Source organism: Rhinatrema bivittatum, chromosome 16, assembly GCF_901001135.1.
Source record: "Rhinatrema bivittatum chromosome 16, aRhiBiv1.1, whole genome shotgun sequence".
NCBI classification, from domain to species: Eukaryota; Metazoa; Chordata; class Amphibia; order Gymnophiona; family Rhinatrematidae; genus Rhinatrema; species Rhinatrema bivittatum.
The window spans coordinates 43,155,448-43,181,774 of NC_042630.1; the positions used below are offsets into that span (position 1 = coordinate 43,155,448).

The 26,327-nt window shown below is 40.7% G+C and overlaps 2 protein-coding genes across 2 annotated transcripts; both read right to left on the reverse strand.

Moving 5' to 3' along the window:
- Window positions 1-3,552: 3,552 nt before the first annotated feature.
- Window positions 3,553-4,491, reverse strand: LOC115077552 (olfactory receptor 5V1-like). Its single transcript, XM_029579846.1, has one exon. It carries the CDS (start codon window positions 4,489-4,491, stop codon window positions 3,553-3,555), a length of 939 nt encoding a protein of 312 aa, XP_029435706.1.
- Window positions 4,492-23,941: 19,450 nt separating this feature from the next.
- LOC115077553 (olfactory receptor 5V1-like) lies at window positions 23,942-24,895 on the reverse strand. Its single transcript, XM_029579847.1, has one exon. The coding sequence runs from the start codon at window positions 24,893-24,895 to the stop codon at window positions 23,942-23,944; it is 954 nt and encodes a 317-aa protein (XP_029435707.1).
- Window positions 24,896-26,327: the final 1,432 nt, after the last annotated feature.

Below are 26,327 nucleotides of genomic sequence, written 5' to 3' on the forward strand. Positions count from 1 at the left end.
GACCCTTATCGCTGCCAGTTTCACGGCACAGTGGTGCGATGGCTGCCGGCTTTCCCTGAAGTATTTTTTTAACATTTCACTAGGTGATAAAAGTCTAGTTTGCAGGAAGTTAGACGTAAATTTGTATTTCTCATCAAATTTTCTATATTTTTTATCTCTCTGTGAATGGAAAGACTATCTTTAATCTGGGCTATCCCAGTATTTTCTAACAATTTAACTTTGACCCCCCTTACCGCTGGAGTCACTAAGGTCTGCGACCTTAGAGAATCCAGGTCTTAGAGTAGGCACTTTTCATGGCTGAAAGTAAATGTCTTCTTACACAGGTCTGCCCACAGGAATATCCCCTCACTTTGGTGCCAATGCAATAAAAAGTACGGAAATTGGGCGTTGAAAATTCAGCACCCGCTTTTCTAACACACGCTTGGCATCTGCAAGGTATACCCAAATTAGGGGATCGCGCTAGGAAAGAGGCACTAGGGTCATTTACGCAACCTTAGCGCCTCCTTGCTAATGCAATCCCGCTGCGGCCGCCGAGTTATCAAGACCGATACCGGTAAACTCGGCATCCGTTTTTATTACTGGCAGATGGTCGGTTATGAAAACTGATGCCACATTTATCTGCGTTTGTCTTCATAACTCGGCGGCCTGCCGAGGTTTGTTTGTTTGTTTTTTTTTACTTAAGAAAAGTACTACAGAAAATCAGTTTTTTCTGCTTTTCTGTACTTCTTTTACCTGTGCTCAGCTATTAATGCCTACTCCAGGCAGGCGTTAATATCTGAGAGCAAAGTGTGTGTCTGAGACACACACTTTTTTTTTTGTATGCGGAGTGAATGAGTAATAGCCTCATTCACATGCATTTGCATGTGATGAGCGGTATTGTATTCACTCTGCGTCCAACACGAGTTAAATAGGCGCTAATCCCCCTATTGCATTAGGGAGTGGATTAGCACTTATTTTACCCACGTCGGAGTGCGGGTTATACAGTGCGCTCGGCTGAGTGTATTGAAACGGCCCCTATGTGGGTAAAGTTTTGCATTCAGTGGCTAAATGCACCCAATTTTATTCTCAGATAGGCCTGACAGTTTTCAAAGACCTTATTTATATAGGGAAAAATTAGACATTTACGTGCAGGAGTGAGCTTTTAATATTAATCAGCTTATTTAAAGTCAATATGAATGTTACACAGTTCTTTACAATATTTTATTTATATTTACAAAATGGGTTTTTTTGCATTATAGGTAACACCAATATGTGCATTATAATTAATTTGCATGTCTATTTGTTACTATTAAAAACCACTGAGAGGAACACAGTGATAATCTCATAGTGAGGATCTAATGTGTGTCACAAGTACTGAAGAAATAGGGAAAATACTCTATTTGCTTTTCCAAAAATCCTGATATCAGAATAAAACTGCTTTTTCAGGCCCCTTTTTGTCTTCAGGAGCAAACCATAAAGTAGCAGAGTGACTTAACCAAGGAAATCTGCCATGAAACCAAAACTTCCTCTTTTATGTGGCTTTATTGCAAAAAGTACAGCACTAACAGTAAAATCTAAAAATTCTATTGCTCAGCCACATCATATACAGACAGCTCATTATATACTTTTCATTTTTCATTAGACACATACACAGCCAATCAATACATGATACGAATAGAAATCGACGTATTAACGTATCGGGGCGCCATACGGACGAATGCAACGTATCTGCACCCCGACAAATCCGAATCCAAAATGCAACGTATGGCGTCCCTCTGCACATCCTTAATACTCACTATGTCCACAATGGGCACGGCTCCTTACAAGGAGGTCACTCCTGGACCCCCGCTGGACTTTTGGCAAGTCTTGTGGGGGTCAGGAGGGTCCCCCAAGACTTTCCAAAAGTCCCTGGTGGTCCAGTGGGGGTCCAGGAGCGACCTCCTGCACTCAGACCGTCGGCTGCCAGTAATCAAAATGGCGCCGATAGCCTTTGCCCATACTATGTCACAGGGGCTACCGGTGCCATTGGTCAGTCCCTGTCACATGGTAGGAGCACAAGATGGCGCCGATGGCCATGTGACAGGGGCTGACTAATGGCACCGGTAGCCCCTGTGACATAGTAGGTCAAAGGCTATCGGCGCCATTTCGAAACCGGTACCAAAGGTGTGAGTGCAGGGGATGGCTCCCGGACCCCCAGCTGGACCACCAGGGAGTTTTGGTAAGTCTTGGGGGGATCAGGAGGGTGGGGGTTGTAGTTAATTTAAATTTAGTGGGGGGACGAAGAGAAATCGACGTATTAATGTATCGGGGCACCATACGGCCAAATGCAACATATCTGCACCCTGAAGAATCCGAATCCCGAATGCAACGTATGGCGTCCCTCTGCACATCCTTAATACTCACTATGTCCACTGTATATGCTAGAAGGTAGGCCTATCTTCTTTCTGCCATATATATGTCAATAGCTTTCCTGTCCATACATTGTGGTGGTGCACCTTTATCTGCTGTTGAACATAGGGGACAGGATTTGCATAGCACTTTAGGTGCTGCACTCGACATTAGCCTATCTTTCCCTTCCACATCGCTGTGTACTTGGAACAGCGTGTGAGCTGCTGTGTGATAACTAGGGAGGAGGAGTGAGGGAGTAGTGTCTTGTCCACAATGTGCACAGTCAAAGTGCACAGGGTCTAGAGGGCTGCTACTGCTGCTGCTAGGGACCAGCAGACTTCCACAGACATGCTGCCATCCCTGTAGTGGGCTGCCTTTGGGAACTGGATGCTACCTGTAAGGTCATTTTTAGCCCATGGTCCCTTTTAAAAGACCTTCAGATACCCTTCAGTCTTTTACTCCTTTTATTTCCTCTATGACTAGAAATAAGTTTATCATGTGTTATGTTAGTATGTGTGTATGTGTGTGTATATATATATATATATATATATATGTATGTATGTGTTTATCATTTATTACATAGTCATGTAATAAGTGATAAACACATACATACATATATATATATATATGGGTATATATGTGTGTATGTATGAATGTATATATATATATATGTATGTGTTTATCATTTATTACATGACTATGTAATGTAAATTGTTTTTTCTCTGGTCAGTTAAATTTATATATAAGTTGCCTAGTTTATTATACTGTATGTTCTTGGCTCCATGTATCGCCTTACAGGCAGTTTTTTGTTCCATGTAAACCGGTTTGATTTGTATCTAATGCAAGAAGATCGGTATATAAAAACTAAAAATAAATAAATAAATATGTTTTGTGTCATGATAACTTAAACTTCCCTGTAACACCACACAAGCTCCACATGTTCACTGTATACTGTGGGTGGCTCCTACCTACTGACCATATCACATACAGTTCCATGTAAGCAGGAGCAGGTGAATATCCAGGAGCAAGGAGGCAGGAGGTCCAAGTGAAGACCCAGAAGCATGGAGGCAGGAGGCCTATTGACAATGGGACATAAAGTGTATCACAAAGTACACTATAATGAAAGTAACACATACATTAGGTAAACCAAAATACTTTATTAGCATTTGTTAAATTTAATTACAGTCATTTATTTCTAGCTATGATTTTTCTCAGAGCATTTTTTATTTCTTTGTTTCTCAGGCTATAAATCATGGGGTTTATCATAGGAATGAGAGCTGTATAGAGCAGGGAGAGGAGTTTGTCTTGGTCTGGTAAATACATTGATTGAGGTCTTATGTAGTAAAAGATTAAAATCCCATAGAATAAAATAACAACAGTAAGGTGAGAGGAACAGGTGGAGAAGGTTTTACGCCGTCCTTCCGTAGAATGGATTTTCAGGATGGTGGAGATGATGCAGATGTAAGATATGAGGGTTAGTAGGAAGATATTTATTCCCAGAAATACTCCTTCTGTGAATATTGTAACTTCTAAGCTATGGATGTCACCACAAGTGAGTTTGATCATTGCTGTGAGGTCACAGAAGAAATGATTGATCTCATTGGACCCACAGAAAGAGGATTGAGCTGTCAATCCTGTTAATGGTGCTGAACCAAGGAAGCCAATGATCCATGATGAAACTGCTAGAAGGGTACAGACTCTGTTACTCATGATGAGTGCATAATGGAAGGGATTGCAGATTGCCACATAGCGATCGTACGCCATGACAGCGAGGAGCACAAATTCTGCAACTGTGAAACTCATGAAAAGAAAGAGCTGAACCACACATGCCAGAAAAGAAATAGATTTGTCCCTCATGAATAAGCTTCCCAGCATTCTCGGAAGAGTGGTCAAAGTGTAGCAGATGTCCAAGCAGGACAAGTTGCTGAGGAAGAAGTACATGGGTCTGTGGAGACGCGGATCAGCGCACATCAGTGTTAAGAATGTAACGTTCCCCAGCAAGGCGGACAGGAATATCAGGAAAACCAGTGTTATAATGAGGACCTGCAGCTGTGGATGGTCAGAGAATCCCAGGAGAATGAATCCTGCAATTGATGTTTGATTTCTCCTTTCCTTTGTCTGCATGTTCCTGATTTGTTTGGTAATGGGAAAATAAATGGGAAAAGAAAATGATGAATAATTCAAATAAATAAAGTGCATCATGCATGAGAGTATTTCAGGCAGCAAAAATCGTATATGCTGTAATAAAGAACGAAGTAAAAACTCACCAGGCTCTGTTTATTTTCAATAGTATATCAGGTAGGACTATGGTGGTTCTTCTCCCACATCCCAGTTTTAACATGATGTTATCATTTCTCTAAGACTAACAGATATTTGAATTGCACCTTCCTAGAAAAGTATTTTATATGTGTTGAAGAGAGCTAAAAGCACAGTGAAACAGTTAATAAAACAAAGCTTACTTGAAAGGGGAGAGAAATTTAGGTATAAGGTCTTCCATTCAAGCCTCTAAATTATGTACATTTATTTTATATACCAACATTTGCTCTGAGATATCACACTGGTGCGGTTTACATTCAGGTATTTCTTTATCCCCAGAGGGCTTATAATCTAAGTTTGTACCTGAGGCAATGGAGGTGACAAGGAGTGACAGCAGGACTTTAACCCTGGTCTGTAGCCCACTGCTCTAACCACTAGGCTATTCATCCTCCCTGGAATGTGTCATCAAGATTTGCCATTGACATATGTAATGTCTATATGTCAACATGCCATGTGTATATGCTCTGTCTATGAATGCACATTTTTCACCCCATAGATATCTGCTTGGCATCTAAAATAAATGGAATTATTATTTATTATTGGTTTGTCAATCTTTAAAATATGCAATGCAAGCAGAACCTTGCAAAGAAAATAGAGCATACAAATATAACAAATTATGGCAACCAACCAACCAACCATAAAGAAGGAAACCCATATCTGCTCATCATGTTGCAAACCATTCAAAAAGCCCTAAAAAACATAAAAGGGAGGAATCAGATGGAAATAAGGGAGAACAGAACAGCATTGTCCAGTAATCTTTCAAAAAGCACTACTGAAGGTGAAACCATGTTTAACAAATGTATGCCACATCAAAAATATACCTCCCCAGGAATTAATGTAGGATCAGAAATAATTCTTTTATCCAAGAATTTCCTCAGCTGTTTAAGTTCATGGGAGGTATATTTGACGCTGGATAATTTAACAAAAAATGCAATTTATTTTTAAAATGTATATTACAATTTGTGACTGAACTGATTGTGAGCTGATGAAAAAAGTTTAAATAATCAAGGTGCATTATCGAATTGCAGATCCTGCTGCAAAACAGACTCCAATAATATTCACCCTGGATCTGGAGCGAACCTGTTTCTTCTGGCCTGAGCAAATTTAGTTGACTGCCTTCCCTGAGAAATGTGGACATTTTCTTTGCATTTGTTATAAATTTAATGGAATTTTCTTATTATTATATTTGGCTGGGATATTACATTGACCTTATATAGAACTGTGAATAGAGGAAGAAGGGCATTAGAAAAAAAGAAAAATAATAAATTGTCATTCATAAATTATATCAGCAATGTTTGATATATCAAAGGACCTTATAGTATCCCTCTTTTATTAACTTCAAATTACTTATAAATGCAAAATTTTTGTCTTTCATGTTCCCTCTTTCTGAAGTGCAGATTTAGAGTCTGATTCACTTCGTTGATAGAATGAAGTATATTCAGAAAAAAAAAAAGTGTTCTGCGGGCCCTATTTCTGATTCTTCCCTGAAGGGTAATCATTTGAAACTGAAGATTTTATATTTGTTTGTTTCACCAATGCAGCATCATGCTTAAATATTCTCACTTTGCATTTTATATATAATTTTGGTAGAAGAGCTTTTATGATTTTAATATTTTTGCTTATTTCCACTTCTGTTTATTGGTTTGATTTATTGACTTTCACTCAAAGATATTAAAGCAAGTCACAATAAAAACAACCCAAATCAATTAACTAATTCTAGAGTCCTTGAATGATTTTGATTTCCTAAAAATCCTTATTATAAACACATACAGGATAACAAGAAAAATCAGCATGTGTGAAATAGACTCCCCTTATGGCTTGGTTGTAGATTTTCAAATAGTTTAAGTATAGTATTTGACAGATGAAATCAATGACTTTAAAAATCCACCCTCTAATGTACATGAATGGAACTCACCTTGTGCTACCAAATATATTTCCCCTTCATTCAGCAATCATCAACATTGTTCTTCTCAAATATAAATCTCACATCTTTTTCAGATTTAAAGGAAATTCATTTAAATATCCTGAGTTTCAGAGGCATCTAGAGTACATTGCTCTTGGAACTTTAAAGTTTGGTATATGACTTTGCTGTAAATCCATTATAAGCAAAACCACTGTTTGATGCATGTCTTCAAGGGAGCTTTCAGATCCTCCTGAGAATGTGCCAGGAATATGCCTTAATATTTCTTTCATTTCTGAAAGTAATTACATGGCTAATGAGCATTCCTGTTGGAAGAGCTCTTTCCTCTGACATAAACAACCAAGATATACAGGTAGTAGAAAATAATACGAAGGGCACAGCTTTAAAACTTAACTTCATAAAAAATTACAAAATTAAGTGGGTTTGTATAAATTAAAAACAGTACAAAAGTACATAAAGCCAAAACAACCCTATCCATCCACCTCCCCTTGATCAGCCATTGCCCATCATATAGTTTTAACTGCATTTTGTAAATGTTTTTGTTGTTTCTTGAATTGTATACCATACTAAAATGTTATAAGCTACTTTGAGCTTCCTAGGGGAAAGGTAGCATGGAAGACAGAAAAGATAGACAGATAGATAAGTAGACAGATAAATACATAGATAAACAGATAAATAGAAAGATAAATAGATAGATATAGATAATAACCTGGGCAGCCGCAATCATCTGTAGCTAGGGGGAGGGGAGGGGGAAAGCGACAGCTGCACATGTATACATGTATACAGAGTACCATAGAGACCAGATGGGGAGTTAAATTGGCCATGTAATGAAGACCCTAAGACACGCAGTGGGTCTTTTCTATTCTAATTCCACAGTACAATGTCCTAAAACTTAAAAGTAGATGAACAATTTGACTATTAGAATACAAACTGATATTAATTTGTTAACTTAAGAACCATTTATTTCTAATTATAACTTTTGTTAGGTCATTTTTTTATCTGTTTCTCAGGCTATAAATCTTGGGGTTTAACATTGGAATCAGAACTGTATAGAGCAGGGAGAAGAGTTTGTCTTGCTCTGGTAAATACATTGATTGTGATCATGTAGTATAAGATAACACTTCCATAGAATGGAATAACCATCGTGAGGTGGGAGGAGCTGGTAGAAAAGGCCTTGCATTTCCCTCCCACAGACTGGATTTTTAGGACAATGGAGATGATGCAGATGTAAGATGTCAGGCTTAGCAGGAAGACATTGATACCAAAAAAAGACGCCTTCTATTTATATTGCAGCTTCTATGCTATTGTTGCGTGTGCCGGCCGCAGCAGGCCCGCGGCTAGGCCCTCTTACCCTCTACTGCTGAATCCAGCGTCTGACTTCACGTCCCTCGCTGTGGTGGGCTGTCGGCTCCGTCCTCAGGTTACCCCAGGTGCTCCTGACACTTCTACAAGCTCCTGTGCTCTGCGGAGAGATGCCGCTGTTCAGAGCCGTGCCCCTCCCTAGGCACACGCGTGCGCATCTCTGCTGCTTATGAAGGGCCAGCGGCGGGAACCTGGCCGTAGCCCCGGATGATGAAATCATTGAAGCTCCTTTATATAAGGCCGGGCTCGGCTCCTGTTAGTCGCCTTTGCAACAGGTCTCCACGCTGGTCGTGTACTTTTTATCCTCCTGGTGATTACTCCGTGTTCCTGGTTCCTGTTCCTTTCAAGTTCCTGTTCCTGGTTGTCTCTTTCATCTTGTGGTCCTGCTACCCAGCTTTCCTTATGGACTGATCTTGTTTTGGACATGACCTCTGCTTTGCCCAACTCCGCCATTGATCTTCTCCTGGACCCGACCTCCGCTTTGCCTAACCATGCTACTGATCTTCTCCTAGTCCAGACTTCCACCTTGCCTTGCCACCACTCCTTGATTGTCGCCAGCCCTGACTTCAGCTTGTTCAATGATGCCTCTTCAGTCTACATCCTGGACTTGGCCTTTCAGGCTTTGGCCTGTTCTTGCTCAGGTGCCCCCTGTTAGAATTTGACAGACTTCCTATTGGCGCCCAGGTCTCCAGGACTCCGCCTCGTCCAGTACAGACTTTCCAGTTTCACTGTTGCTGTCTCTGGGCTGACCACACCATCCTTCCTTCGACAACTACCTATGGAGGCCTACTTAACTCAAGCTGGCCCCAATAAGAAAAGGCTCAACCCGCGGGGAATGAGGTCTGGTATTGGCGAAGCTCCAGTAGGCCTCCGTCAGTCAGCCCACTCTGCCTGCCGACGGTGGTGACCCGTAGGATCCCTCCTATGGGTAGCGTCAACCCCACCTTGGCCCAAGGGTCCACCTCCTACGCAACAGCTTTGAATGTCACCACAGATGTTTGATCATTGCTGTGAGGTCACAAAAGAAATGATTTATCTCATTGGATCCACAGAAAGAGGAATGAACAGTCAAATCTGTTACAGGTGTTGGTCCAATACAGCCAATGATCCATGAAGAAGCAGCCAGCCAGGCACACATGGAGGAGATCGCAGATAGTCACATATCTATCATATGCCATGACAGCGAGAAGCACAAACACGGAAACTGTGATACCAAGAAAAAGGAAAAGTTGGGCCATGCATGCCTGGAAAGAAATAGTTTTGTCCTTCATGAAAAATCTCCCCAGCATTCCCGGGAAAGTGTTCAAAGTGGAAAAGATATCCAAGCAAGACACATTGCTGAGGAAGAAGTGCATGGCTCTGTGGAGACATGGATCAGCACACATCAGTGTTAAAAATATAAAGTTTCCCAGCATGGCAGACAGGAATATCAGGAAAACCATCACAATAATGAGGAACTGCAGCTGTGGATGGTCTGAGAATCCCAGGAGAATGAATCCTGGTACTGATAAGTGATTTGTCTTTCCCTCTAGCTCCATGATCTGTTTGGATATGGAAAAAAAAGACAATGTGATGAAAATAAAAGAAAGAAAGAACTGTCATCAACAAAGGGCGTCTTCCAGACAGAAAACACAAACTTTTACGTGTTCTATCAAGGAAAGATGTAAAATCCTTTGGATATTTTTGTGCTTTTCAGCATTTCCTTTCATATGACCTGAACTTCAAAAGTGTCTGGTGGTTTTTAATAGTATATCATGTAAATCCATGGTGTACCAAACTCTCCCTAAGCCCTTGTCTTCCCAACTCCCAAGTTTGGATATGATCTGTACTTTTTTTTGTGTGGCATTTATCATGCTTCCAGTTAAACTGACAGATAAATGGATTGAACCAGCAATGATATGCTTTCTATATTTTTTATTTATTTATTTATAAGAACATAAGAAATTGCCATGCTGGGTCAGACCAAGGGTCCATCAAGCCCAGCATCCTGTTTCCAACAGAGACCAAACTAGACCACAAGAACCTGGCTATTCCCTAAGTAAACTGTTAATGGACTTCTCCTCCAACAACTCATCCAAACCTTTTTTGAACCCAGCTACACTAACTGCACTAACCACATCCTCTGGCAACAAAGTCCAGAGCATAATTGTGCATTGAGTGAAAAAGAATTTTCTCCGATTAGTCTTAAATGTGTTACTTGCTAACTTCATGGAGTGCCCCCTGGTCCTTCTATTATCCAAAAGTGTAAATAACTGATTCATATCTACTCATTCAAGACCTCTCATGATCTTAAAGACCTCTATCATATCCCCCCTCAGCCATCTCTTCTCCAAGCTGAACAGCCCTAACCTCTTCAGCCTTTCCTCATAGGGGAGCTGTTCCATCGCCTTTATCGATCATCGCCTTTATCGATCATCGCCTTTATCGACCATCGCCTTTATCGATCAGACTCCAAACTCAACTCAAGACCCTCTTTCCTATACAGAAAACCTTGCAACTCGGAACATCTAAGTAAAGCTCTAACCTCGGATCTACCACTCATTGAAGTATCTACCCCTAACGCTGCCCTCCAATCCTGGTCCAAAATAACAAAATCTATAGCAAACACTCTCTGCCCACTGACAACCAAAACAAGGTCTGCTAATACATCCAAACGTCAACCCTGGTATAATGATGAACTACGAAAACTCAAACAATTACTTCGGCAAAAAGAAAGAAAATGGCGCAAAGCCCCTTCACCAGCCTCACTCTCTGATTACAAACGATCACTCCATCTTTACAAAAGTACCACGTTGAAAATCAAAAGAGACTACTATGCCCGAAAGGTTCATCATCTCAGCTTTGACTCAAAAGCTCTATTCGCCTTCGTTTCCAGCCTCACTAAACCTATCACTCCAGATATACCACCCGAACAAGCCCAGACTAAAGCAGACAAATTGGCTCTTCATTTTAACAAAAAAATATCGGATCTCCTTAATCAGCTGATTCCAAACACTACGTCTCCAGATAACACATATCTTCCCCAAAATAAAGACATCCAGCTTAATGCCTTTGAACCCATCACAATCACGGAGATACAAAATGTATTAAAAAGAATGAAACCGTCATCACACCCATTTGATCAAATCCCTACCAAAATGCTTCTTCTTATCCCGGACACAATAGCAAAAACCCTAGCAGATATTATAAACTGCTCCTTATCACATGGCATCTACCCAGATGACCTAAAAACTGCCTCAATCAAGCCACTGCTAAAAAAACCAAATCTAAATGCATGTGATCCCAACAACTTCCGACCTATTTCCAACCTACCATTTATAGCTAAAATCATGGAAAAACTGGTAAACACCCAACTATCCAACTACCTAGAGGACCACAGTATTCTGTCCCCAAACCAATATGGTTTTCGCAAAGCCGCAAGCACCGAAACGCTACTAATTTCACTCATGGACTACCTACTCTCTGGTATTGATAAAGGCCAAGCATATTTTCTAATCCTCCTTGACTTCTCGGCAGCCTTTGACACCGTCAACCACGCCCTTCTTCTAAAACAGCTGGCAAACATTGGTTTAACAGGTGCCACACTAAACTGGTTCAAAACATTTCTAGAAAACAGAGGATACAGAGTCAAAATTCATAATAAAGAATCCCAATACCACCCTTCTAATAGAGGAGTGCCGCAAGGATCATCACTTTCACCCACCCTTTTCAATGTCTACCTGCTACCACTCTGCCAACTACTAACAAAATTAAGCCTGAAACATTTCCTTTTTGCAGACGACGTACAGATCGTAATCCCTATAAAAGAATCAATCTCAAAAACAATGGAATACTGGGACAGTTGCCTATTAGAAATTAAACTTCTCCTCAACAGTCTAAACCTTGTACTCAATGCTTCGAAAACAGAATTCCTGCTCATATCACCGGAAAACAACAACACACTTCCTAAACCACCCACACTCCTTCAAACAACCCACGTAAGAGACTTAGGAGCCATCCTAGACAATCGTCTCAACCTCAAAACATTCATTAACCAAACCACCAAAGATTGCTTCTACAAATTACATATCCTGAAAAGAATAAAACCGCTGTTTCACACTCAGGACTTCAGAACAATCTTGCAAGCAATAATCTTTTCCAAACTAGATTATTGCAACTCATTACTATTAGGCCTCCCAGCTTCTTACACCAAACCTTACAAATGGTTCAGAACTCTGCAGCCAGAGTCCTTACAAATTCCAGGAAAATTGACCACATTTCACCTATTCTCAAAAACCTCCATTGGCTTCCGATCCACTATAGAATCATGTACAAAACCATTAACATCATATACAAAACTATCAACCAACACACGCAACTTGACCTACAAATACCACTTAAAAATTCACCTCCGCCAGGCCTATCAGGGAACACTACAAAGAGTCACTCCAAATTCCAAAGGCCAAAACCTACCAACATAAATCCTTGAGTCTCAGAGCCTTCTCATCAGCAGGTCCAGCTCTCTGGAACTCGATCCCACCTGATTTGAGACAAGAGCCATGCTCTTTAACATTTAGGAAAAGACTAAAAACTTGGCTTTTCAAAAAAGCATTTCCAAGCCTTGAATAAAACCTCCTCTCACTAGCACTAACTCGTATGCAATAATGGAATGTAAACACGAATCAACCAACCTCAAACCCTCTCTCACTAATTCCTGCTGAATATTTATCATACTATTACCATTCACAACTGTCATATTTATTCATTTGATTACTATGTACCGTTTCATTTTTCACTTGCTATTCTAATGTATCAATAGGCTGAAATGTAAATATTGTGCTGTTCAATTTCTCCCCTTCCATCCCAAGTTTATTTTCCTTGTTTTTTGTAACTTTCCCTCTCCCTTTTTCTGATTCACTGTATTTAAAGTTCAAGGTTCTTATTGAAAATATTGTTTTTTACGTTACGTTATGCTTTACACTCCTTGTTATTTGTAAACCGGGTTGATGTGATGCCTATCATGAAACTCGGTATAACAAAAACAATAAATAAAATAAATAAAATCATTTTGGTTGCCCTTCTCTGTACATTCTCCATCGCAATTATAACTTTTTTGAGATGTGGCAACCAGAATTGTACACAGTATTCAAGATGCGGTCTCACCATGGAGCCAAACAGAGACATTATGACATTTTCTGTTTTATTAATCATTCCCTTCCTAATAATTCCTAACATTCTGTTTGCTTTTTTGACTGCTGCAGCATACTGAGTAGACAATTTTAAAGTATTATCCACTATACCTAGATCTTTTTCCTGGGTGGTACTTCCTAATATGGAACCTAACATTGTGTAACTACAGCAAGGGTTATTTTTCCCTATGTGCAACACCTTGCACTTGTCCACATTAAAATTTGTCTGCCATTTGGATGCCCAATCTTCCAATCTTGCAAGGTCCTCCTATAATGCATCACAATCTGCTTGTGATTTAACTACTCTGAATAATTTTGTGTCGTCTGCAAATTTGATAACCTTACTCATCGTATTCCTTTCCAGATCATTTATATATATATATATATTGAAAAGCACCGGTCCAAATACAGATTCCTGTGGCACTCCACCGTTTACCCTTTTCCACTGACAAAATTGACCATTTAATCCTACTCTGTTGCCTGTCTTTTAACCAGTTTGTAATCCACGAAAAGACATTGCCTCCTATCCCATGACTTTTTAGTTTTCTTAGAAGCCTCTCATGAGGGAGCCCTTTTTAAATATTTGGGTTACATTGGCTACCTAGGGTATATTGTGTCCAAAGACGGCTTTCAGATGGACCCTCAAAGTTGAAAAGCCTTCAAGAGTGGCCACAGCCTATGGGATTAAAAGCCTTATGCCATTTTCTTGGCTTCACCATCTACTACTGTACGTTCATAAAACAGCACCACTCACGGCTATGACCAGAAAAGGGGCTAATTCATCTTGATGGTCCGAAGAGGCTATTTCGGCCTTTCAGACTCTCAGAGGCCTTCCAAAAAAAACCCTTGTCTTTTCCACCCCAATCCTTGTCGCCCATTCATTGTTGAGGTCGACGCTTCTGATGTCAGCGAGGGAGCTGTACTTAGCCAATACAGCAATTTCAATGTTCTCCATCCCTGCTCGTTCTTTTCACGGCACTTCTCTCCAGCTGAGAATTATGGAATTGGAGATAAAGAATTGTTAGCTATTAAGTTGGCCTTTGAGGAATGGTGTCCATGGTTGGAAGGTGTGCAACACCAAATAGCAGCGTATACCGAACATAAAAATCTGAAATATCTACGACACCCCCAATGCCTTAATCATCGATAGGCTAGATGGTCATTATAGTTTAATCATTTTGAATTCCCCCTCAAATACTGACCTGCAGAAAAGAATATCAGGGTCGATATACCCGACTAACCTCACCACATCATCAGCCCAAACAAAAAGGTCCTGGCAGCTACTCACACAGTCCCCACTGGGAAGACAGTGATTCTGCGAGGAATGAGGAGAAAGTTACTAAGATGGGCACGTGACTCTCGTCTGGCCGGTCACCCCGGGCAAGTTCGCACACTTGCCATGCTCCAACGCTTTTATTGGTGGTCTAAGATGAAAGAAGATGTCCAAGCATACGTGACCTCCTGTGCCACTTGCGCAAGGCAGAAACCTCCTCCATGACGTCCCTGGGGTCTTCTTCAGCCGCTGCCTGTACTGGAGGAACCATGGACGCACATCGCAACTGACTTTGTGGTGGACTCTCCTCCCTCAGGCGGAAATAACACCATTTGGGTAACCGTTGATCGCTTATCAAAAATGGCACATTTTGTGGCCCTGCCAGGACTACTATCCGCTGCTGAACTGGGCAAATTGTTTGTGAAGCACATCTTCCACGTCCATGGCATGCCCAAAACACATCTTGTCAGACAGAGGTGTCCAATTTACTACAAAATTCTGGAGAACATTGTGTCGGATGTTCGACACCTCACTGGACCTAACCTCGGCCTATCCAATGGACAAACAGAAAGAATGTATCGGATGCTCAAACAATTCTTGCACTCATATGTGAACTCGAGACAAATTGACTGGACAGAATTACTTCCCTATGCTGAGTTCGCCTTAAATTCTCATTCTGCCTCTGCCACCGGGTCATCCTCATTTCAAGTGGTATATGGCCGTCAACCATTACCTCCTCTTCCTCTGCCACTGTCAGTAACTTCTCTAGCCGCCCAAGCCACTGTGACGGAACTACAACAACTGTGGGGACAAACTAAGGATCTGCTCCTCAGGGTGGGCCAAAGGCCAAGAAGGCTTACGACCTCATCACAGGAAGGCACCTCAATTCCAACCTGGAGACAAGGTATGGCTCAGTACAAAGTTCCTTTGCTTGAAACTGCCCTCTGCACACTTTGCACCACGTTATGTCGGACCCTTTTCCGTTCTCAGATGTCTTGGAAATTTGACATACAGTCTAAGACTACCTCCATCCATGAAGATTCATAATGCCTTTCACTTGGTACTACTGAAACCACTCGTCCTCTCGGAATTCTCCAACAGACTCCAGAACCCGCACCACTTGATGCTGAAGAAGACATCGCGTACACGGACAATGACATTATGGATGTTCGCAAACGAGGTAAAGGTTGGGAGTACCTTATCTCCTGGAAGGGATATGGACCGGAGGAGAACTCTTGGGAACCCGCTGTCAATATCTTTGATAAAGACACGATACGGCGCTTCCATCAATGTCATCCTCGAAAACTTAAATACCCTGGGAGGGGCCCTAAGAAGGGGGGTACTGTTATGCCCATCGGTCACAGACGACTGCACCCTCTCTGTCTCATCTCTGTCTTTTCTTTTTCCTCTTCCTCTCCTCTGGGCAAGATGGCTGCCTCCGCTTCTCCTTGCCGACCTTGCCGGCGTCCCTGGTCCGGCATGGGCGATTGCGTTCGTCATTTTAACTCTGAGGTCACCTAGGGGAAGCGCACGCACGTTGGCCCTCCTTTTGAATACGTCACGGCGGGAACCTCGAGGGCATCCCCACCGCATGATGACACTACCTCTTGGTACTTAAGCTCCACTCTCTGTTCCGGCTATGAGTTAGCAAGGAATCTCCCTATTGATCTCTGCCCACTACCAGATGCCTCCACTCTGTGTACTCTCGCTCCGGAATGGCTTAGGTACCAGCACCTTGAGGGCCTTGTCTCGCTCTTGCCTACCCTTCAGGGTCATTTGTTCCAGCAAGGACATCTAGGTATTCTCGGGAACCTTCCTCCCTCCCAGACCTCCACCCTTGGGGCCTTCTCTACAGCTCTCTGCAGCCTCAGAGTGAGTACTTTAACTCTTGGTCTGTCTCTGCCTTGTATCCCCTCTAGTAGATTCTTGGATCTACTACTGAATCTACCCTCATCGGCATTCCACCTATGCCCGGGTTCTTGGGTTACCCCGCATCGTGGAGCACTACTGGACCTGTCTCCCTCTCGGGACCTGGGGAGACTTTCATCTACACTGCATTGAACAGACTTTACCACCTCTTCAGAGACTCCTCTCTTCTGGCTTGGACCTCAACCCGGGTCCCGGGTTGCCAAATTCATAGCTGTACAATAAAAGCTTATAATCCATTATGTCTTTCACTACTGAGTACTAGCCTATCGCTGCAATTCCCCTCAAGGTTCTGCCTCTCTTGCAGTGACCAGGGGTCCATGACTCAATGTCTAAAACACAACAGCCAGTTGTGTGGTTAACAGATATGTGTTAAGATATTGAGATAGGATTCAGGGAGTTTAAATGTGTAGTTTAAACATATTGAGGTAGATATGTTTTGCTGTGAGGCTTGGCTAATTAGCCCAACAAACCTACCCTGCTAACTTAGCCTGTATATTCAATGGTGCAGGCAGACATGCTGCTGAATATACCTGGTTTTCCAAAAGCTAGTCAGATAAATTTGTCTAACTTAGTTTAGGACAGATCTGTGGCATGACCAGGGTTAATTACATAAGTTATCTGGCTGACTCTGAATTGCGGAGTTAGCCAGAGAACTTATGCATCTATCTCATCTCCTTCCTAGATTGTCCTCAACCTGTAGGGGTGTGCATTCATTTCCAACATATTGGTAATCTGCAACGTATAGGGCCATATTTGTTGTATTCGTGGGGAAGCGAAACGTATCGCAATTCCCCACGAATACAACAAATCTTCACCGAATTATTCGGCTGTCTAAAGGAACAAATTTAAACAACCCCCCCAAGACTTACCAAGACTCCCTGGTGGTCCAGCGGCAGGTCCAGGAGCCATCTCCTGCACTCACGCCCTCGGCTGCTGGTATTCAAAATGGTGCCGATAGCCTTTGCCCTCACTATGTCACAGGGGCCGATGGCGCCATTTTGAATACCGGCAGCTGAGGGCGTGAGTGCAGGAAATGGCTCCCGGACCCCCCGCTGGACCACCAGGGAGTTTTGGTAAGTCTTGGGGGGGGGGGAGTCAGGAGGGGGGGGGGTTGTAGTTAATTCAATTTTAGCTGGGAAACAAATAAGAATGAATGCATGAATGTATCAAGGGCCTCCCTTGCCGAATGCAACATATCTGCCCCCCTGACGAATACGAATCCCGAATGCAACGTATGGTGTCCCTCTGCACATCCCTATCAACCTGTGCACCACTTAGCCTGAAAAATATTTATCTATCTAAGTTACAACTGATGCTCCTAGCCACCATTTAGCCAGTTAAGTCAAAACGTTGCGGCTAAGTGTTGCTAAATATGGACCTCATCGTTAATAAACTGCAGTCTTTGATATAATTCTATCCCATGTGTCTGTGAGATTTATTGTGCCTGATTGGGGGGGGGGGTAAAAGGAGAGTGGCGCCAGTAGTCCAAACTGCTCATGCTTTAAGGAAATCTACAGGTCTGATGCATAATTCTTTACTGTAGTTCTAATTTCCTGCAATGCACCAAACCTTTAAGTGCAGTGTTCCAGATTTGAGCCAAATCATCTTCCATGAGGTCAGTACCAACTTCTATTTTTGTATCAGGTTATGAATAGAAATGCAAGCTGTATCAAAGTCTAAGCAGTACGGTGCTCTCGGCCGAGCACGTTTAGCATGCAATAGACCATGTGTTTTTGATGCTCATCTATTACCCCTTATATAGTAAGGGATTTAGTGTGTTGAAAACAGGTGGGCAACCCCCACAAAAATGAATAGTGCTCAAATGCAAATGCATGTTGATGAGGCTATTAGTTAGTCCCCGGGATACTGAAATTAAAATGTATTTTAATTTCTGAGCAACCCAGAAAGTGTACAGAAAAGCAGAAAATACTGCTTTTCTGTATACCCTCTGACTTAATATCCTAGCATTAAGAAAATAAGAATATGCCATACTGGGTCAGATCAAGGGTCCATCAAGCCCAGCATCCTGTTTCCAACAGTGGCCAATCCAGGCCATAAGAACCTGGCAAGTACCCCAAAACTAAGTCTATTCCATGTTACCGTTGCTAATGGCAGTGGCTATTCTCTAGGTGAACTTAATAGCAGGTAATGGACTTCTCCTCCAAGAACTTATCCAATCCTTTTTTAAACACAGCTACACTAACTGCACTAACCACATCCTCTGGCAACAAATTCCAGAGTTTAATTGTGCGTTGAGTAAAAAAGAACTTTCTCCGATTAGTTTTAAATGTGCCACATGCTAACTTCATGGAGTGCCCCCTAGTCTTTCTATTATCTGAAAGAGTAAATAATCTATTCACATCTACCCGTTCTAGACCTCTCATGATTTTAAACACCTCTATCATGTCCCCCCTCAGCCGTCTCTTCTCCAAGCTGAAAAGTCCTAACCTCTTTAGTCTTTCCTCATTGGGGAGCTGTTCCATTCCCCTTATCATTTTGGTAGCCCTTCTCTGTACCTTCTCCATTGCAATTATATCTTTTTTGAGATGCGGCAACCAGAATTGTACACAGTATTCAAGTTGCGGTCTCACCATGGAGTGATACAGAGGCATTATGACATTTTCCATTTTGTTCACCATTCCCTTTCTAATAATTCCCAACATTCTGTTTGCATTTTTGACTGCCGCAGCACACTGAACCGATGATTTCAATGTGTTATCCACTACGGGATGTACATTTATCTTTATTGCCCAAATGATCACACCTCCTTTTTTATTTACCACAAATTCTATTTTTGTTCAGCTGTAGGTTGCATGATCCCAAAATAGTGGAGGATTTTTATTTATTTAAATTTAACCAGTTAAGTTCAGGTTGCATGTCTGGATATCTGCCGGATAAATGTGTGCAATCAACTCTGCAGGTCATCACCATTTTCACGATGGGTGAGAGTTTCCTGTTACACTTAGATTTTTCTTTTAATTTTTGAAGAATTGAGTAGAAAACTGTTTAGCCCTTAATAATCTAAACATAAAATCATAAGGATCTAATGGTACTGTTCCTATTTTTTTGGTGAGGCATTGGAATCTTATTTTTGAAAACTTGACTGCTCAAAATATATAAATACTTCAGAAATCAGAAGCATAAAAGCAATTGACTTCCAAATATTCCTATTTCCTGCTGTAGATTGGTGATGACTAATTTAAATAATTGAAGTTGCTCTAAAATTAATGCAATTTATATTAACAGTAATAAGAATAACAATAATGAATCAAAGAAATAAAAAATCTATAATATATTCCCCTTCATACAGTAACCATGAATACCTCTCTTACCTTAGAAATGAATCTCATGTCTTTTCCAATAGAAAAGAGAGTTCATTTAAATACATTTCAGAGATATCTGGGGTATCCCTGATTTATAAATTATTTTTTTTTTAATTCTTTATTTATTGTTTCAATAATAAGTACAACAAATAAAATTTATACTTTGCAATATCATAGTGACTTGCTAAGTGTGCATAAACATTTACCCAGTAATCAACATCATAATTATCCATACCTCTTCAGCAAGTCAATATTATGATAAGGAAATGACTAAGTGATAAACTTCCATTTTAAGCGGTATATAAGGAATAAAAATACAAAAGGAAGAAAAATTGCATTATGACCCTATCTTTTACTGCTTATTCCCGAACTATAGGTTGAGCAGGACCTTGAAGTCTTCCGGATCAGTGAACATATAATTCTTATCATCTAGTTTAATAAAGCATCGACATGGATACCTCAATATGTATGTTCCTCACTTATCTAATACATTCTTTCTCATAAGTAGGAATTTTTTCCTTCGCAATTGAGTAGATTTTACTAAATCTGGGAAAACCCAGACTTTTTGCCCATAAAAGGTTTTTAATCGGTTGCGAAAGAAAAATTTCATTATATTATCCCTATCAGTTATAAAGGTGCATTGAATCAACAGTGTTCCTCTTTGAGTGACTTCTAATTCCTCCTGGGCCATCTGCAATAGATCAGAAATATCTATGGAATCGTCTTTAACCTCTCTTTCTTTATCTTTATCTTTAACTCCCTGATTTATAAATTAAACTAACAAATTAATTTGTCATATCTCTGTGATCAAAATTCATTACAAGTAAACCCACTGATACAAATTGGATTGAGAGCTTTCAAATCCTTTTGAGAATCAAACAGTTCAGCCAGACAAAAGAACAAGCCTAAGAGCCGGATTTTCAAAGATTTACGTGAGTAACTGATCTTACGCATGCCAGGCCTATTTTCAAAAGGCCCAGCGATGCGCATAAAGCCCCAGGACCTGTGTAAGTCCTGCGGCTTTACTAAAAAGGTGGTCCAGGGAGAGGCATGGGGAGGGTGGGGCAGTACGGGGCGGGGCCATCCGGGGCGGGGTCAGAGTCTCCCAGCACTGTGGCCATTTGCCGCTGTGCTGGGGACCATGTGCCGGCAGTCGGCCGGCGCACGCAACTTACTTCAGCCCCAGAGCTGAAGTAAGTTTGGAAATTTAAAAAAAGAAGAGAAAGGAAGGGGGGAAAGGATGGGGGGGGGTAGGGAACGGGGAAAGGCAGTGCAGCTCGGCGCACTCAAGGTACACAATTGTGCACCCCCTTGCGCGTGCTGATCCCCAATTTTATAACTTGCACACTCGATTTTATAACTTGCGTGGTAGCGATCATACATCTGAAAATCTACCCTTAATGTTTTGTTCACTCCTGAATTTTTTAAAAACTTCTGAAAGTCAATATTTCTCTATTCTAGCACTAGATTTCTCCGTCAATAGCAAGTAAGGATTCCAGAAGTGCAAAAGAAATCTTCCTAACGCTTTTCAATGTACTATATGTAAAAAAGTGTTTAGAGGCTGGGTTATCCACCTGGAGGCATGATAACTTCCACTAATCTGCACCAATCACGTCCTAATGTGGGTTCCCTGCTCCCTGCATGTTTTGTTTTTGAAGATGATTGCTGAGGTTTAAGTCATTTGTGAGAAGGTCATGTTTACAAACTTTAGACAATCCATGCATAGACTTGGTTTTCTTTCCTTGTTCAAATGATTTACAAGGCAATTTTAAAAGCTGCGCTCTGGGTAAAACAGTGCAGTACCCACAGAAATGGGCTTTATAAAAATTGCTTTTCCTACATGCAGGTAAATGTTTGCCAATAGAGCAGCGGTTGCCAACTCCAGAGCCACAAATAGGCCTAGCTTTTAGCATGTCCAGAATGAATGTGCATGCAATGGAGAGAATGAATGCAAATCTATCTCATGCATATTCATTGTTGTTATCCTGAAAACCTGACCTGTTTGTGGCTCTTAGTTCATTAAAGGTTTGTTTCTCTTTGGTTTGTTTCTGAACCTAAATTATGAAATTACCCTTCCCCAATAAAAAAAAGCAACTCCCCCAAAATAAATTCTTGATCACTTCTCTCCTTGCTCCTTTCTTGATTTTCATTCAATGGCGAAAAAGACAGGAGAGACTCCTACTGCTTCCACTCTAAAATAGTTGCCAGTATGAGGACAGTTATTGTACAGCCATATTGCTTTATTGCCAAATTGATACTGGACGATGCTGAGACTAGTGCTATATATACATCTATACAAATATATATATATGTTTGTATTTGTTATGTTTGTTTAATTTTTATATCACCTAGAGTACTGTTTTAGGTGATTTACGAATCCAAATAAAGGTAAGGATAAAGATAAAAGAAACAGAGAGGTCAGGACTGGCCGGGATCTCTTCTGCATCTTCATCCTTGCACGAGAGCTCTGGAAGGGATAAGGGGGTGGCAGTTGATGACAAGGGGCTAGGAGGGGGGGGGGGCGGGAGGTCTTTAAAATATTCTCAGCAAATACTGTGTGCTTTTCTAAATAGTGTTCCATTTGAGGTACATTTTCAAAGAATGCAAGTGTAAAAAACTGGCATATGCAGGTATAAAAAGGCAGACATGCAAGTTGTTTTCAAAACTGGAACACAGGTGTTGTGTAAACCAGGGTCGGTGAGTAGCTCTGCGCATGCAAAAAAGGGACTTTCCTGGGATGGGAATGATTCTGCCTGGGAACCTCTTCTGCAGGATCCCTGCTTCCGCCATGCTGGGGCTTCTGGGGGAGGTAATTCACTTGCTCATGGGGGCTGATCATTCTGGGGGTTCTTTCTTTGCCTTCAGCAACCCTTTTGACTCATAGACAGAGTAATTTCAGACCTCAAATGGCTTTGTAAGAGTGGGGGAGGTTATTACTTAAGTTTACTGAAAAGCTGTTTAGAGAGGTCAAGGAAGGATATTGGTAGTTGCAGCGTTAGTAGATACTCGCAAAAATAGTTAATAGCTAAGGGGGTCATTTTCTATCCCTATTGCACGCGAAAAGTCCCTTTTCGTGTGTGATAACTAGATAGGGGTGGAATCGGGACCGGAAAAGGAGGATTCAGGGCAGCATCGGGGTGGACATGATGGAAACTTTGCTGGCGGCGAAAAGGTGAGATCCCTTATCGCAGCCAGTAGCGTGCCCAAAAGCACCACTTTTCACGGTGGCGCTATTGGGTTCCAAAAGCCGGCAGCGATTGCACCGCGGTGGTGAGATCACTGCTGGCTTTTGCAGGCCCGCCCCCCACTTTGCCCCCCCCCACCCCCAGTTACCACGTGATTCAGGAAGCCATGCAATTTTAGAAAATCCAGGCATAAGTCATTGTGCGAATAATTTTAATATAGCTCTGATAATTTAAGTGGCAACTAAACAGATAAGTTACACCAATTTTCAAAGTGAACTTATGCTAATATTTTCATGTGATCCATTATCCAAAATAATAAGCACCAAGTGTTTGTAGGGCATAACTTATATATGTTATTTTACACATATGCATGTGAAAAACAAAAGTATGTGTGCAAATCCTAACTGCAGCTCAACTCCAGCAGCCTGGAATGCCTATTTTTTGTGTGCATAAAATTATGTACAAAATCTAGTTCTTCATATTCTTTTATGAACAGAAAACCTGGGAAATTACAAAACAAAACACGGTTTATGTGCTTGCATGGCTTTGAAAATTATCCTTTTTGAGAACAAATTTCAGACAAGGCAATTATGTGGGAAGTCCATGGATGTATTTTGCCAACAAACTTGGTTTTGTACTTGCTTGGTCTTCCTCAACTCCATCCACACAGGAATGCTCCCCCTCTGTGTGAGTGAAATTATGGACACAGCGACAACATGATTGCTATTTTATTCTTAGATAGGCTGTATAATTTTCAAAGAAACCATTCATGTGGAGAAAAACAGCCATGTATCTGCAGGATTAGGAGCGAAAATTATCTTCCCCAGCTAGATTGCATGAATTTCCCTGTGATACAACTTAGTAAAATAGTTTGTACATTTATAACATTTTAATTTTTTTTTTGCATCATTGGTAATACCAATGCATGCAATGCCATAATGTCTACTTCTTACAGTTATCAACCACAATATGTTCTTAATATGAGGAGAACATTTTCTTAGGGCCTAACGTGTGCATTAAGTACATTCTGATAATAGAAGCAAATACACTAGATAAGCTATTAGACTTTATTAGCATGAAAAAGGATATTGATTTGTTTAACTTAATTGGAAGCATTTATTTCTAGTTCGGACTTTTCTCAGAGCGTTATTTATTTCTTTGTTTCTCAGGCTATAAATCATAGGGTTTAACATCGGAACCAGCCCTGTATAGAGCAGAGAAAAGAGTTTGTCTTGCTCTGGTGAATACATTGATTGTGGCCTCATATAGTAAAAGATTACAGTCCCATAGAACAGAACAACCACTATGAGGTGAGAGGAGCAAGTAGAGAAAGCTTTACGTTTCCCTTCCATAGATGGGATTTTCAGAATGGAGGAGATGATGCAGGTGTAAGATATCAGGGTTAGAAGGAAGATGTTTATTCCCAGAAATACTCCTTCTGTGGATATCACAACTTCCAGGCTGTGGATGTCACCGCAAATGAGTTTGATCATTGCTGTGAGGTCACAGAAGAAATGATTGATCTCATTGGACCCACAGAAAGAGGACTGAGCTATCAAATCTGTTACAAGACTTGAACCAAGAAAGCCAATGATCCATGATGAAGCTGCTAGCACAGTACAGACTCTGTTACTCATGATGAGTGCATAATGGAAGGGATTGCAGATTGCCACATAGCGATCGTACGCCATGACAGCGAGGAGCACAAACTCTGCGATTGTGAAACTCATGAAAAGAAAGAGCTGGGCCACGCATGCCAGAAAAGAAATGGATTTGTCCCTCATGAATAAGCTTCCCAATATTCTTGGAAGAGTGGTCAAAGTATAGCAAATGTCCAAGCAGGACAAGTTGCTGAGGAAGAAGTACATGGGTCTGTGGAGACGCGGATCAGCACACATCAGTGTTAAGAATGTACCGTTTCCCAGCAAGGCGGACAGGAATATCAGGAAAACCAATGTTATAATGAGGACCTGTAGCTGTGGATGGTCAGAGAATCCCAGGAGAATGAATCCTGCAATTGATGTTTGATTTTTTCTTTCTGCTGTTTGCATGTTCCTGATTTGTTTGGATATGGGAAAAGAAAATGATAAATAATTCAAATAAAGAGAGTGTACCATGAATGAGAGTATTTCAGGCAGCAAAAAATCTTATATGCTCTGATAAGAAATGAAGTGAAAGTCTCTGCATCTATGTTTCTATGCTGTCGACTTTATTTTAGTGGCCACAAACTCACCAGGCTCTGTTTATTTTCCCAAGATATATCATGTAGGACCATGGTGGTTCTTCTCCCACCTCCAAGATTTGAAATACTGTTATCATTCCTCTAGATGGACTAATAGATATACAAACTGTACCATCATTAAAATGTGTTCTATGTGTGTTGAAAAGAGTTAAAATCCTCAGCACAGTAAAGCATTTATTAAAACAAAGAATACTAGAAAGGGGAGAGATATGTAGGTGTAAGGTCTCCCATTCAAAGCTGAAAATTATGTGCAGTAACTGATACATTTCATCAAAATTTGCCATTGACATGTGTAATTATTTCTGAAGGTCAACATACCTTGTGCATATATGCTCTGTCTCTGAATGCACATTGTTCGCTTCCCATTGATATCTGATTGGCATCCAAAATATATGGAATATTTAAATTATTTATTTGTCAACGTTTGAAACATGCAATAAAAGCAGAACCTTGCAAAGAAAATATAGCATACAGGATATAACAAAGTATGGCAATCAAAGAACCACAAGGAAGGAAGACCATATCTGCTCATTTTCAAACAGCCCTCAAAAAACACAAAAGGCAGGAATGAGATAGAAATAAGTGAGTACAGCATTCTCCAGTAATCTTTCAAAAAGGCCTGCTGACGGTGAACCCATTTTTAACAAATGTATGCCACATCAAAAGTATACCTCCCCAGGAATTAATGTAGGATTAGAAATAATTATTTTATCCAAGAATTTTCTCAGTTGAATAGGTTCATGGAAAATCTAACCAAAATGCAATTTACTTGTGAAATTTATATTACAATTTGGGACTGAACTGATTGTGATACAGTTGATGATAAATGTTTAAATAATCAAGGTGCATTTCTGAATAGCAGATCCTGCTGCAAAATAGACTTCTACAACTTTCACCCTAGATTTGCAGCAAATCTGTTTCTTCTGGAGTGAGCACATTTGGTTCACTGCCTTCCCTGTGAACTCTAGACATTTTCTTTGCATTTGTTATAAATTTAATGGAATTTTCTTTTTATTAAATTTGGCTAGGGATATTACATTGACCTTATATAAAACTGTGAATAGAGGAAGAAGGGCAATAGAAAAAAAGAAAAATAATAAATTGTCTTTCATAAATTATATCAGCAATGTTTATTAAATCAAAAGACCCTATAGAATTCCTCTTTTATCAACTTCAAATTACTTATAAATGGAAAACATTTGTCTTTCATGTTTCCTCTTTCTGAAGTGCAGATTTAGAGT

What these genes read in the sequence shown, in the direction of transcription:
- LOC115077552 (XM_029579846.1), bottom strand. Translation starts at nt 4,491, where the DNA reads ATGCAGACAAAGGAAAGGAGAAATCAAACATCAATTGCAGGATTCATT.
- LOC115077553 (XM_029579847.1), bottom strand. Translation starts at nt 24,895, where the DNA reads ATGCAAACAGCAGAAAGAAAAAATCAAACATCAATTGCAGGATTCATT.